Source organism: Uloborus diversus, chromosome 1 (assembly GCF_026930045.1).
Source record: "Uloborus diversus isolate 005 chromosome 1, Udiv.v.3.1, whole genome shotgun sequence".
Taxonomy (NCBI): domain Eukaryota; kingdom Metazoa; phylum Arthropoda; class Arachnida; order Araneae; family Uloboridae; genus Uloborus; species Uloborus diversus.
The window spans coordinates 25,605,234-25,621,380 of record NC_072731.1 but is presented as its reverse complement, the minus strand read 5'-3'; the positions used below and the strand labels follow the sequence as shown (position 1 = coordinate 25,621,380).

At 34.1% G+C, this 16,147-nt stretch overlaps 1 protein-coding gene across 1 annotated transcript in view; it reads right to left on the bottom strand.

The window, feature by feature from the left end:
* Positions 1-16,147, bottom strand: part of LOC129228457 (putative phosphoenolpyruvate synthase) — a 333,414-nt gene that overhangs the window by 44,394 nt on the left and 272,873 nt on the right. Inside the window, exons 7-14 of the mRNA XM_054863141.1 lie at positions 15,089-15,147; positions 13,825-13,877; positions 12,466-12,590; positions 11,000-11,141; positions 8,084-8,145; positions 5,782-5,894; positions 4,857-4,957; positions 613-651 (exon numbers count right to left, since the gene is read on the bottom strand). Coding sequence (XP_054719116.1) covers positions 613-651; positions 4,857-4,957; positions 5,782-5,894; positions 8,084-8,145; positions 11,000-11,141; positions 12,466-12,590; positions 13,825-13,877; positions 15,089-15,147 — 694 coding nt within the window. The remainder of the gene's footprint in view (positions 1-612; positions 652-4,856; positions 4,958-5,781; positions 5,895-8,083; positions 8,146-10,999; positions 11,142-12,465; positions 12,591-13,824; positions 13,878-15,088; positions 15,148-16,147) is intronic.

Genomic DNA, 16,147 nt, shown 5'->3' with positions numbered 1-16,147 from the left:
TTCATCTACTGTGCGTTAACTTTATTGCACAAGCTTGCTTATTTGGATGGCGCTGGAAAAAATGCAAAAAAAGTGTTTTATTCCAACATTTCCCTATAGTTAGTATTGAATTGAAAACATGTTTCTTCAACTATCTCGAAAACTCATTCCTGAAGATACTGCCATTTACCTGCACACGACAGTATGGTCTTGACTAAATCTCTATTTGTAGTGGAAAAAATTCATTATCATTATCTGCCTTCAAATTCAAATATAGAGCTTTGAATCTTTTAAAGTGCAAACCATTTAAACCCAAAAATGCACATATTTTACTTGAAAGTTTTTCAGTCCTGAAAGTAAAGCAGTGCAAATCACAAAACGAAAATATCTGCTCAGATTCTCCATCTTGAAGCATACAACCATTTTCAGGCCAGAGTTTTTTAACTCGGTTGTTCGCGAACAAAGGACATCGTTCGAGAAATAAAACACACCAGAAGTATTTCCAAAAAGCATAAGCTGCAACTCGCAGTATCTGCTGCCATGTTGCCAAACGAAGTCATTCGCATAGATTGAGACTAGAACCTTAGGGTCAGCGAAATATGTCTCAAAAAAGAGGCAGAACAAATCAATTACCTTTGACAGTATTCTTTAACGTCTCCTTCGGTGTTTCCACTGCAAGAAAAAAAAAAATATCACTGCGATCAATCGCTTAGTTATGCAGGGTGAATTTGGTCTAATCTGACAAATGAAAGTGGATGATAGAAGAGGAAGAGCCCAAGTAGAGCATAGAACCACCCATTATCTTGTCTAATCTGTAACCGTAACTGAATCATGGTAGATAAAAGGAAAATGAGACAAAAAACAAATTTCTGTGGAAAAGACAGATTCCTGAAATTCTTGGAAAACATACACACAAAATTAGCATGTGTAAAGAAAAGGCTTATTTTCTGCCGAACTTGCACCCCAATATGATTTGCTGCGGTATCATTCAAAATCTAGTGGGGTGGACTAGGTTTTGGTAGATTCGATTCGTAGCTCAATCGGTTGGTTTAGAAAATGCCGATTGCAGATATTGGCTCCGATTTAAATTTAAGGACTTCCAATGTTTCAAAACTTGTAGCCCGCTGAAAAGTTCTGACTATCTTATTGAAAAAAAAGTCTCATTCTATAGGATTTTGTCTGATCTTTCCAAATATGTACTTATTTAGTGTGTAGGTTTTCCAGAAATTTCAGAAAACGATTTTTTTCTGGGATATTTGTTTCTGACTTGTTTTTCTGCACTCAACCATAAGTCGGTTACTGTTAGGGATTGTATAAGATAATGGGCGATTCCACGCTCCATTTGGGTTCTTCTATCATTCCCTTTCTTTTTTCAAATTCACCCTGTATTTAAACAATGATACTTCAATGTTTCCAAGTTGATTAATTTTACTAGCAATTTCGCTTCAAGGTAAAACAAACAATCAGTGAGATTTGGAGACTTAACAATCATAATCGTGTTTGCCAAGAAAAATAGAACCTTTTAAAAAATCAGACTGTTTCTACAGCAGAGCTGTGTTAAAAAATGTTGGTCTACAATTATATCGGGAATTTTGACTGCCAAAAATTTTTTTAGGGAAAACTAATTGTATAATTGTTATCGCGTGCAAAATTAATAAAAAATATTTTCTTTCATTTGTCCCACACAGCCAATTTTGGTAAGTGTTTAATTTTAGCATTAGTAGCTGAAAATAGTTATAAATATATGCTCCCATGGCTTGTCTTTTTTCTATTTTTTATACAAATATGTTCAACGTTCTTTTTTAAATAACCTGTCACAATGTTTTATACCAAAATTATACACCTAAATAAACACCAAAACATATTTCATCAAAATACATTGCAAAAATATTTATTAATATACAAAAAGTATTTATTTTCACGTCATACAGTAATAATATCATCCTCACCAAGCGAAATTAAATGGCTGTAATGTAGCATTAAAACTGCTAAAGTATGTCCTTGACCGCAAATAACCATCGTGCATCAATTCTCTTTGAACTGCCTCAAAGCGTGCTAGCGCCAGTCGCTGCAGTATTTCCCCTAGTAGGTATATGTTTTTCAATTTTATCGTTACTTAAATGTACGTTTGTACAATGCAATGTTTATTGTATGTACACATCACGGACTACGTTTAAGTTCTGATAAAAAGAACGCGAGACGTTGCTTTTATAGGTTGCGTGTAATTTTGTCATTTCTCTGGCGTCACTCCTCTGGCAGTTTTTGAGCCAATAGTGTCCTCCCCCCATGACAGCACATTTTCCCCTAGTGCATATTTCCCCTTGTGCCAGAAAACATTTTTAAAAAAAGTTCAAACATTTTCTGACCGTCATCTTTAAAAACACAAAAATAACGACTACTATTGAAATAATGAATATGAAACTGGACAAAATAGTTTTTCTTTGGAACGCAAAAAAAATCGTTTATCGTGTATTCACAAATAAATCTAACTGTGGAGCGAAATTAACTCTTTTCAGATTATCCAAAAATGCCCCAATTCATCAGATCTTGACTTTTGGGAATCCTTTCATATTTTGAGGAACAGTTCTAACTTAGTTAACGATCTTAGTGCAGTTCCATATTTTTCTAACATTTGGCTCCCATATCTTTAATACTGTCCTTTCCCCATTCCCTCCCCCTCTTTTTTTCCCCCCACTCATTTTTATCTATCTTCCTTTGTTTATTTTTGCCTTTTTGTCTTGATTGACACCCCCCCCCCCAATTTTCTTCTATTTATCTTTATTTTTCCTTTTTTCGAATATTTTTTGTTTCTGTTTATCTTATTTCATGGTTTTCCATTCTGCTTTTCCTTTCTTGCGGTTCACGGTTACTGACAATTTCTTTTCTTTTTGTTTAAGCTTCGGCTTAATCCTTGTCCAATTGAATTCTTTCTTTCTGGGTTCGTACCTAAGCGAAACCTCCTGACCTTTGCTTGCATTCCTATTGGTTCCTGATCAGTTTATAACTTTGTCATTGGTGTTTGGCTAATCCGCTGTTTTTATCTTTTAAGCTGCTTGCTTATCTGCTCTTGGCTTTTGTCGGATGTCTTTTCATCCATAAGCTCATTATTTTTGCATTGAAAAAGGCGTTCCCTGTAACGCCGAAACACGTGTCTGCTGTAATTTACAAATTTGTGCTTCTACTTACGTTGTTTGGTCTGACTTTAATAACTAATGTGCTTTGTGAAAGTTCTAAATTTTCTTTATGGCTCAATATCATTTTTTAAAATGACCCTTCTCGTCTTGAAGCTAAAAACCGCAATGTGAGGTTCACTCAATGATACACTTTTTGTCAGCAAGGAACTTGTCTGCTGCAGAGATTCATCGACAGATTTGCGAAGTGTACGGTGATACTGTTATGAGTGAAAGCAAAGTGCGTAAATTGGTAAGAGAATTCAAAGATGATCGTAACTTGATTGCAGACGATTTGGTGGCTTCCGTCGAAGCGAAATCTTCCCGAATCTGTCGATGAATTTTTGCAGCAGGGAGGTTTCTTGCTGACAAAAAGCACATCGCTGAACGAACCTCACATGCGTCAGGCGAGTTGATAGTCTTAAACATTATGAAAGCATAGAACAGAACCATACAGATTAGCTACAGAGGTGAAAATGAGTACAGTTGTTCCCGAGGCATGCCGAAACACTACGCACGTGTTCGTTGCGGTATGCACGCGAGCCACTGGTGTCTAAATTAAAACGAACCGAACTTAAAAAACAGGCCATATAGTTTCTCTGACGAGTGAGGAACACTTTGTTTCTTTTTTGAGCAATCACGATTGCTTATTGTTCTCATTTGACCGTCATTGATGTTCCGTGCCTTTTTCAACCACCACCGCCACCTGCAGGCGCGGCTCCGTCCTCCGGTAGCCGCTCCTGGTCGGTGGCGTCCATGTCCTAGACACACGCACGCTCATACACATACGCACTCACGCACATACACACACGCCAACGTGCATACACACAGGTCTACGCACACACAAAAGCCTACACATACACAAAAGCCTACACATACACAACTAATACACACGTCTCCGTTCAACAGGAGGGTAGACTTGGAGGGACAAGAGCCGTGTCTAGAAACAAGTGAGTAGAGTAGTAATCAATGAGTAGGATCCTGTCGCAGCTCGTGATTGCGAAAAACATAATTTGAATTCAAAATTTAAGAATTCAAATTAATATTTTTAATTTTTATTTTTATTTATTTTTTTTTTATTATTTTTTTTTTTAATTTTTTTTTTTTTTTTTTTTTTTTTTTTTGCATATGTGTCTTCTAACATGAGTTAAAATTTTTGTTGTAAAAAAAAAAACAATTGGTGAATGATGCCAAAAAGAATTATGAAATGTAATAAGGGAAATATTCATTACCACAATGGGACCCTTTAAAAGTGAAGAATTTAAATCCAAGCAATTTCAGTTCTCTTTCTTTTAAGCTAGTTTATTAAGTTATATTTTGAAGGAACTCATTTGAATTTGATCATGAGTGTTGTTAGAAAGGTACATTAGAAGTAGGGAGAATATATCCCGAACGGCAGAAACTAGTTAGGCAAATCAAGTATTTTACAAGAAATAAAAATCGAGATACCTTCAACTATCATCAATGGCTATATTAAAATAATCAATGGCTATATGAAATTAAAAATGTGCTATTAAAACTGGAAATTTCTCTACAAATACTTCGAGATTTTTGACATTTTTTCCGTAGCAGTAGAAACGAAGTTATTTTTTAATGTTTTGACAGTCTTTTGAAAGACAATACAGATTAAATTACATTTTAAATATATACTTTAATTGACTCGTTCGCTAGTTAACAATTTTTATCATTAATTTTATATCTACTTACTACAGAACATTTTCAAGATGTTTGACCTCTTTTCTTATATTGTCCGTCAAGAAAGCTTCATAGGCAGTTGTCGTCACAACCATGCCAGCAGGGACAACAAACTGAATATAAAAAAGAAAACATCATCAATTAAACATCAATATCAAACAGTGCCGTGTTATGCTTCATGCCATACAAAAAATATCGACACTATTAAAATTCAACGTAATATAGCTATCTAATTATCTATGTATGTATGCCCGGCTGAAGGTCACTTATAATTGACAGTTGGGTGTTACGTGATCGTGATAATAGTCGCGTGTCAGTAATGACCAAATGTAGCCAAACGTAGCGACTTGTGCCGATTTCTTGCTAAACTTGGTGCCAAAAAAACTCGCCGAAAATGTCGTCAACTTACCAATATCTCTTTAATTTTCTCGCCAAGCCTTTAGACTCCATAAGGTATGACGTTAGCACTAGGTGCGGCTGCGGCGCCAATTTGACATATTATATCATTTTCCTTTTCCTTCCTCCTCTCCAAAAAACTTATCGTGTTGTCATTATATAAAACATTCTTAAATTTTGATATGAAAAACAAAATTGAAAACATTAAAACTATTTAATAGCATTTAGTTTTATTATTATTTTGGATGTCAACAGAGCCTGATTACTGAATAGGACGTGGCTTGGGGCCCTCCCATTTCGGGGCTCCAAATACACCAAATGTTTTAGCTAATGGTTAATATTGTAAGGATTGACTACAAAAGGGCACCAAAACACTGTTTGGCCTAGGGCCCCTGATGTCTTAATAGGGCCCTGGGTTTCAGTTTAGAATCTAAGTAATTTTCAAGAAAAATTCCAAGAATTCAACAAAATTCTATAACTTACAGATAACGAAAGGGGGAAAGCGTCAGTACAACTAATAATAAAAAAAAAAAATACGTACGTTTTTCAAGTCCTTGCTCAGACTTGTCAGCGTCCCCAATGAAGATCCTTTGCCACCCGTAACTTCTGGGAACTGGCATACTCCCTCCGAGAAGTGAACCACATAAGGAGTTTCTGCAAAGACACTCATTGACTGAGAGATACAAAGGTATTCGCAAGTTAAGCAAAATGTGTTAGTAACATCCCGTTAAATTTAAGACCTCATATTACGAAGATAACAAGAAGTTCCGTCTAGAACTATACGAGTCTACTTTCCCGTATACCCATACTACTTTCTAGTACCTGATCAATATTCTCAAAAATAGCTAAAATCGCAAATTATTTCAAACATATTTTTGCTAATTTCTAGGAATAAAGTATTCCTCACACATCTAAAAAAATTAAAAAAAAAAGCAGCACCTTTTAAACAAAGCAGCTAATACACTTTTTTTCCCTTAAAAAAAATTCTTTAACAGCTTTCAAACGAAATAATAATAATTAAAATTAATAAGATTATTAAAATAAATACATCATATCAAAAAAAATCGCTTCTTATTCCCCTGCTGCCAAAAATAATTTTTTAAATGAATTAATGCACTTACCAAAATAAATAAAAACAATAAAATGTCACCTTAAAGAAATACTTTTCATTGTCAAAAAAAAAAAAAAAAAAAAAAATCGTCTGCGCATATCGTTATGTAGAAACATAAATGACTTTGAGTTTATTCGCCGAAAACTGAATACCTAAATTAAAACTTTAGCGTGAAAATAAAAACAAATCATATCAACAATAATTATTTCCCAGTGAAAACCATAGCTGCGGAGTCGGAGTCAATCTCATTTTGGGATAAAGGAATCGGAGACGAATATCCAAGAATCGGAATCAGTCATTTGTCCTCCGTGTATAAATTTTTGCCAAAGCTACCGAAGTCAGAGTCGAAGTCGGGGAGTCGGAGTCCGATTAATTGTCGGGCACTGGAGTCGGAGTCGGAGTCAGGTGCCTCTAAATTCTCAGAGTCAGAAATCTGGAGTTTGGCGTCAATAGCTATTTCGAACAAAATTTGTTTGAAATAAATCCGCCTTCAAGTACGGAATCTACATTGACTTTCAGTTTCCCCGTAGGCGCTAATGTTAAGTTTTTTTGAACTGTTCAAAATTGAACAAAAAATAGTTCAAATCAAAAAGTGAAATATGGGACTGAGGTGTCCTCGCCGAGATCTTTCGAACAAAAAAAAAAAAAGTTTGTTCGAATCGGACTATTCATTCAAAAGTTAGTAGGGGGGGACAGACCGACAGACCGACAGACATTTTTCCCCATCTCAATACCCTACTTTCCAATTTGTAATTTTTCGATATTTATTTAATTATTTTATTTATTTTTGATTTTTTTTTTTTTTTTGCGACATTTTTAAGATGCATTAAGCCTTCTTTCATGCTTTTTTTCTTCTTTTTCTGACTTTTACTGGGAAAGTAGGCTAAAAACTGGCGTAAAATTCAGAAACAGTCAAATCTACACACGTGTATCTAGAATTCACATATTTTGATTTAATTACCATATTTCTCGAAATATTTAATAGGTTCAAAAAAACGGCGAAGCAATGAAATATTTTAAATTAAATAAATGACCCATCTATTAAATATTTATACAGTAAAAATGAGGCATTAATTAAATCTTTATAAGGTGGATGAGTGTAGCTTCAACTCATTTAGCAAATGACAACACTGTTGAAAATTCAGGAAAATTTTAAGGTAAATGTTACAGCATAATGGAGTGTTTAACCTACAGGGTAAATTTTACTGCAAATTTTACCGGGGGAAAAAACGATTGCAGTACAAATTGGCACACTATGTGACTTACGATACAAAGTACATAATGTAACTTTCCACTTTCCTCTTGTGACCCACAGAGAGTAGCACATCGTTCCGAGAACAAAGAGAAGGCCGGCTCGAATACTACTTCTTGTATCTTGAGCTTCATAATCAGCGCAACTATCCACAACGCAAATAATTTTTTTACCGTAAAATGTTACACTAAACTAGAATTTTACGGTGAAATGTACTGGAAACATGGATGTCAGTACATTTTTCGGTAATGTTCCAGGAAATCGTATTGCAATGAACCACAAATCATAATTAAACTATAGAAGTTACGGCAGTTGCTAGAAATCCGCAATAGCACCTAACACTTAGATTTAGTTTTTCCTGACTGATGATTTGACGAATGACATTAGCTGAATGAACACTCAACATGCTTAAATTAAAATAGTGTTGATTTAGCAACAGATTACGAAAAAAAAATGAAGTTGATCATTTTTGAGCAATACCTGTAGGGAGCTGTTTTGTTTCAGTTTTCAACAATTTTTTTCTCGAAGTTTTGTCCACTTTTCTAAAATACAAAAAAATAAATAAATAAACGTCATGCATAGTAAGTACTTAGTCTATCATCATGCTTACATCTCTTTTTAACAGCTTTCTCATGAAACCTAGATTCTTTTGTTTGATACCTGAAAAGCAGTTCTTTAGGAAAGCTGAAACATCAAAAATCATTTTAATGAAATAAAAATGCTACAATTGCAAAGTGTATTGAATAAATATGTCATAATCGGGGCGTGCTTAGAGTTTTAGTGGCACTGTGCAAAATTTGATTTAATAGTCGATTTAATTAATCATTTATGTTATTTATTTCTCTTCCAAAACATAACCCGCTGTAGTGTGTCACCAAGCTGAATAAGTTAGTTCGAGATTTTTGAAAGTAATTACAAAATGAAAAATGTAACACAAACTATGTTTACAAAAAAAAAAAAAAAAAAATTGGAATCCGAAAGAGATGCAATTGATGAAATAAAGACTGGTGTTCAAATTGCGTTGTTTTCAGCCGGGGGGAGGGGGTTTGTTTATGAAATACGAAATTGAAATCTAATTTCAGAACAACGTTCGGAAAAAGAACGAAAAGTTTTGACATTTTTCAGCATTTTCAGTTATTTTTACTGCTAGCAAATATAGAGTCATTCCATGTCAAGTGACCTAGGGGTCCCTGTTCGACCATCTCCGATTTGGATGAAATTTTATAGAGGTGTAGAGATGCCTTTGAAACTAGCGTACGCAAGTTTTCAGCTTCCTAGATCCAAATCCTGAGGATTTTGGAACTCCGAAAAATGTGATCCAAAATGGCGGATCAGCTTTTTGTGCCAAACTACCAAGTTTAGACTAAGTTTACAGAAAGTTTTATTACACTGGAAGCCCAAAATTTTTGGCGCTTAAAGTACAGTCAGTTGTTAATACATTCAAGTATTTTTGGAAACTTGAGCGTTGTCATAAAATCTAAACAAAAATAATTCAAAGTCTCGTACTTCGTGATTACATTGTAAAAATACTTGTTTTTAATGGGTTACAGTTTCAGAACTTAAATGTCTATTTTCTAAAAGATATTGTCATCCAAAGTGGCTATCAAAACCGTTCAAGTGAAAAATAGCTTATTTTCAGAGCGCTGTAGCTGAAGTTTGTCATCTCGCATCTTCTTTTCGTTAATTACCATTTGAAAAAGAACAGATTTTTTCCTTTCAAAATAAGTTTTTTCTTCGATGGTGTTCTTTCGAATAAGTACAGAAAAATGAGTTCTAAATTCTGTCTGTCGTAACGAACTGCCATACTTAAGTTCATATTACGGGACATTTTATCCTACTGGAAGCCTGAAATTTTGGGAGCTCTAAGTACTTTTAGTTGTCAATACGTTCTAGTATTTTTATGAATTTGAGTTCAGAAATTTTTGTGTAGTACGCATGCGAAGTCGCAAGAAAAACGCAATGGAGAAACTTTTTCCTGGATTTTAGAATGTCACAAATTCTGAACGAAAATGATTCAAAACTCTTACTTAGTAATTTTGTACTCAATATACATGCTTTTAATTGGTTACAGTTGCAAAGCGTAAATATTGATTTTCTAAAAGGCATTGGCATCCAAAGTGGCTTTCAAAATCGTTCACATGAAAAAATATCCTATTTTTAATGCGCTGTTGCTAAAAATTTGTCTCATTGCATCTTCTTTTCGTTGGTACCATCAGAAAGAAGATATTTTTTCATAATATTTTAGAGGCCTAGTAATTCCGCCACTCTTCAAAGTTATTATTGAATGAATCACTTCTGTAAATAGTTAGGTTATTAGAAGACCCAGAAATGCGCTTGCTGCGATAGCATACTACATTGTTTCACATCAGCATCGTGACAACAGAGAAATTGGCAAAATAGGGTGGCCTACAAAGACGAAAGATTTTTCGAATGTTCTACAACCTCTCTTAGTTCACTTCTGTATTGAAAACGGGATTTCTTGCAGCCACAGAACATATGTATTCAATATTTTATAATTGTTGTGCTTTGTTAGCATTCATCTATTTCTATTAAGAAGGTTTCCTTTCTTGCCGCACCGTAAAGAAGTATGGACGTTAAATTGCCTCACACTAGCATCTGTGATTGTCTGTTTTGTAGGCACTGGATATAACATAAAAACACTTAAGTTGAGGTGGTGGGAGAACAATAATTTTTTGGTTACTTTAATTAGAAACATTTTCTGGGGGGAATTTTAAACTATTAGCATGACCAGGTGGTGTAAAAATCATTACGTGGTAAGTAATAGTTTAAAATTAAATATGGTACTATTCTGCCACCATTAGATGGAAAGGAAGACATCCGGTTTCTAGTCGGTAATGGGTGCGTCCAACAGCTGTTAGGGATACCAGCTCCTATACATACCTCATTAACATGTATAAACCATTTGTGTGACCCTTCAAAACGGTGTACTCGTGGAAATTACAGCCTGTTTTTATTTTTATTCATTCACTTTTTTTTAGAAATAAGATTATTATAAAACTGAATCACAGATTTCAGAAAGATAATACTGTAGCAAATGAACTAAGAACTGTATTTTGGCCTGCTGGAGAAATTCACTTGGTTTTTCCCTAATTGATCACTTACAAACTACTATGCAAAACGTAGTCTGACAATACACCTAGTAAAATTTTAATACACTCTGAGAATTCTGCATAATTATGCATATCATCTTTTAGCAAGGAATGAGTCTTATCTGATTTGCATCATGGCAAATCAGTTCTACGAGTTGTGAGAATGAGCACGGAAATTTTTATTCAAATCACATGTAAACTCAAAGATTCGTTTTGTCATGTCTTGTATAGATTTTTGGTGTAAATTCAATTGAAAAAACCGTATGAAATGACAAAGGTGACTTACCCTTTGATTAAAACTCCACTACCTTTCTGGCTATCTAACTCCATGTTGAGGCAATCGATGGTGAAAGAGCCTTCCCAGCCAGTCTTACTCTCGAAGTGAGATTGTTTACCCACCAAGTTGCTGCTTAGGGTAAAAGTAAAACCTATAAATATGAAAACGTTCATTATAAAACGTTAAAAATTATCATCTGCATTTAGTATATTACATTTTATTTACACACTAGAAAATCGCACATCAAGGTATGATGGGTGAAATTGCCTGTTTGGTGATATTTTGATAGTTGAAATTTCAACTCTAACCCCATTGGATTAACCCTAAACTCCAGTAGATAACGTTAATTGTTGACCTCTTTTTCGTTTCTTCATTCCCCTGAAATGATAGTGTTACCAATAAAACAGTTAAGTTGCCGGATCCAGTTCAGCCTTGTCAAAATAAAGCATTTTCCTACATGTCGAACATCCCCCCCCCCCAAAAAAAATATTATCAAATCATCATGCCGTTACGCGAGTTTCACTGTTGGTGACGTCAGGAGCGTTACGCGATCAGTGAATTCGCTATATATATATATATATATATATATATATATATATATATATATATATATATATATATATATATATATATATATATATATATATATATATATATATATATATATATATATATATATATATATGAAGATGATCATGTGAGAATTTTTTCTTGAAAACTCAAAAGTTTTTTGGAAGGAATAGCTATTTTTCCGATGCAACCACCATGTATGATTAATCATTCCAGAATAATTTACGCCAAACTCGGTGCCTAGATAATGGCAAGTGATTGCTTAAAATAATCCAAAAAAATAGCTTTTGTGAAAAACGATTGAATAGAAAAGTTTGAATTTTAATCCTGATACCCTAATAAAATTCACTTAGATAGACCGACTGCTAATTTTATGAGCAACATCTCGTAAATCATCTAGTCATAAGTTAAAATACATAAATGCTCTGGATTGAGCCTTTTTTGGATCAGCTTAGATTGAGCCTCCCTTAATCCAAGCTGGAAAAGCTCTAGTCTAAGTAGATAACTATATGACCTACGAATTCCACCGAAATTCCAACACTAAAACCTTTTAAATTTCAAGCCTAAATATTATTCGAAACAAAATACAAAGGAAAATTTGAATTTTTCATTATAATTATTTGAGAAAAAAATTGTACTGGAGAAAAAATCTATGCTACTAAATTTTTCCCAAGAATTCCACAGTTCAAATCAATCTAAAACTTAATCCTTTGAAACGATCACGAATTATTTCTAGGGTAAATAAACAACAATAAATTGGCTCCATTACAGCTCAAAAAAGCTTATTTCAATTAGTAAATTGAGCCAACTTTCATGCTGATTCAACTTAGGACCTCAGTTTTGTTCAACTTACAAATGTAATAGGAAAGTAATAGGCATTAATGAGAAAAATGAAAGGCACAAACCATCAGAATCAAAGCTGGCCTTCACGTCAGAATCCTCTGTTTCTACATCAGATAGATTTTGGATGTTCATATCCGTAACTGGAACTACTGATCCATTGGGATTAACGATGAATCCTAATTTGAGACTGAAAGAATAAAACGAAGTTTTGAAATTTCATTATTGTGAATGCATTGAATACTTTTTGAAAATCTACATATGAACAGTTTTGATGCGCTCGCTCATTCATCTAAAACGTCTTGCAAATATAAACATAGTTCGACACTACGCAAATGTGTTTTGCAGATTATTCTAAACAGCGACATGTGTTTGTTCAGTGTTAAAAATTATATGAATTTTAACATGAAATCTAAGGTTTGCTAAACACCAATGTGCTAATCTACATTTAACCTTCTAAAAAATATTTTACCGAATGTTTTTTTCCGTATTCGCTTTTTTTTTAACCCTAAATAGGAAGTTCTGTTGTTTTGATGTACCACCTAAAGAATTTGAATTTTATTAACATTACAGGATCGACGAAAAAAAAAAAGACTTACAAAAAGCGACATGGGAACGATTTGAGAATTAAGGGCTGAAAATTATTTTTGAATGCTCAAAATACAGTCGACACCGGTTAATTGAATCTGTGGTTAATTGAATCAACCACTTTTATACATCAAATTGTCAAAAACAGTGCAAAATCCAGCTTTTTTAAACTAGCCGCTTTATTGAATCATCCGCTAAATGGAATCAAAACTGTTTAGAACAAATGTGATTCATATAAGCGGCGGCCACTGGATCTCTGAAGAGGATTTTGAGTTGAATCTCGCGTCCTAGATAAAATAAAAACTGCCGGAGTTTACGGCAAATGTTGTTTTAAGATGTCTTGAGAGATTTTCTCAAAATTTAATTGGTTTAAGAGCCAGTTTTTATAAGATCCGAGCAGAAATGGGGTGCTCGGATATACAACATTTTTGATCTTGCTCAATTTTTTATGGTGAATTCTTTTAAACATTTTAGAAGACACGTATTTTTTGTTTTCTTCCAAAAAAATTCTGTGGACACTCGCTGATAAGATACATTTCCTTTATATACGAGTTGGTTGGCGCTCTCAGCTTCAATGAGATGACATCTGCCTCCATCTCTCTTATTCGCTATTCCACACTAATGAGTTCTAACGAAAGTGAAACTGCAGTCTTTGAATGTAATAACCGGGCTGTCTGGTGCATTGTATGTGGTTTTGCCCTAGCCCTGGCTTAGCGGCGGTAACTTACTGCTAAATACGTTTTACATATTTATCATACATCATCAAAAGCAAGAATAAAACAAAAATCAGAACAGTTTCTGTAAGCATATAAAATTGTTAAGCGAAATGCCCTTACTTTTTCACAACATTCTTAATTGAAACTTCAGCCACATGAATTATTTGACCGTTCTGGAAAAAAAAAAACGAAATAGTTATGTGGAATATTATAGATAGTACATTATAGGTTAAAATGTTCCAAAATTTAAAGTTTCGTTAAAAAAAAAATATGATTAAAAAATTTCGTTGAAAAATCTAACAATTTTCGATATTTGTAAGATTGTGCTAATATCTTACGCAAAATAAAGATAAAATCTGAAGTTTAGAAGCATTGCAGTTAAAGCTCCACTTCCTCACCCTCGAGTTCACCAGAATTTCAGCAAAATCAAATGCAATGTAAAGCGAAACTTGTTTTGTTCATCAATAGATTATGATTATTTTTACCAATAACAAATTTTCTATCCTGTAACGGTATGACACATTTATTGTTATCAGAATAGCCATCATTTTCTCGAGTCTCGAGTTTGAAGCGCATTTGAAACTTCTCAAATTTATGAACAAATAAGTTTAACTGATTACGTAGTTAAGTGGAAATGAATTAGCACAAATGAGGTATGAGTACATAGCCGAGAAGAATAATGACAAAAAATCAAGCTAATGCTGCTCGTTAGCGTAGGTAACCAAAGTTATTTCGAAACTTAAACATCGCATACTTTGTCCACATTTTCAAAATAATTAAACTTGCCCATATAGCCAATGCACTGACGTTTACCTCAAATAGCCTCAAAAGATAACTATTCCTTTATTCTGTAACACCATTTATTTCTTACTAATGGAATACTGACAGGCGCACCAGCCCTCAAAACGAAATTCGACAAAATGTCCCAAGTTGGATTACTACTGTCCCAAATATAGGCGCTTAACTGTATAAACGTATACACACTCGTATTTCAGAGACAGTTTAAAAGCAGAAGACATGACCGGCAGGACAGTTACTTTTGTTCTATGATAAATTTATGAATGTAGAGTACTCAGAGACATACGATGTGAAATTCTAAGAAGCAAAGAAAAACTTTCGCTCAAACCTTTCTTAGGTTTTAACTTGATTCCTTGTTTTTTGGTTCAAGAAATTGTTTCAGGCAGCTATAGTCAGGCTCCCGTAAAAAGAGCGTTGCCCTTGGAGGAGCTAGATTTTGTTTGGTTTTTGAAAAACGTGAATTGGGACAACGCCAATAATCGCCATCGGTAAGCCCCCTTTCCTGTTTTAACAAATGGAATTGTTTAAGCCTCAACCAATCGGAGGTCTTTGTAACAAAGTCATAGTATACATTTCTTTTACTTGCCTTCGTGATTTGTCCCAAAACGTGAAAAAACTCCATTCCTTCTACAACCGTAATGTCTCCTAGAACAAAAAATGAAATATTAATACACTTAAATCAATCATCAAAAATTACTCTTAATGTATTGAAAACCAATTTTTCACGTGTTGTAGCGTTGCAATCACAGCAAAATATCGTTCTTATTTTTTTCCTTGTTTAAGGTGAAAAAAGCATTTGATCCAGACAAATGAATGCACGATGATTCTGGCAGTGCAGTGTTTTGTAAAACCATGTAAGAAAGCTATACTAACAGCTAGTTCTGACGCAAATTATTGCTTGCTATGCGAATTCGATAAAAGTACAAAACGAAATACACATCATATTTAAGAATCCAAAAGGGGAGAATTCAAATAATGATAGCACGTCGTCGCCTTAGACCAACAGGAAGATATCTAATCCCAGAAATAACACAAAGATATCTTACTGTTGCTCCGAGGCGACGACATGTTGCTCACGATTTCAGAAATTCAGGGATGAACACAAAGAGTGACGCAACCAAAATGCTCCACTAGGAGGATTTTGGTTCTTGAGAATACTTGTATGTACTGTATACTTGTATGTATCCACATATACTATGACTTACAACACAGCTATAGGCTAATGGGCTAAGAGTTTTGAGCAGATTTTACCGCAGCTTCCCCCCTGTCCTCTAGTTTTACCTTTGGAGACGGAAGCTGCCAAAATTTAGCAAGGATTAGACATGCACTATGTCACCAAAAGTATTGGTACACTTTCAAAATTTCACATTTTTACGGATTTCTCAAGAAATAAGAAACTAATTGTTCAGTAAGTTTTGTCACTTAAAAATTATGCTACAGCTGTCATCTTTACTAATAATAAAGCTGAAAGTCTCTCTGTCCGGAGGATGTCTGTAGGATGTCTGGATGTCTGGATCTCTGTGACGCGCATAGCGCCTAGACCGTTCGGACGATTTTCATGAAATTTAGCTCAAAGTTAGTTTGTAGCATGGGAGTGTGCAACTCGAAGCGATTTTTCGAAAATTCGATGTGGTTCTTTTTCTAT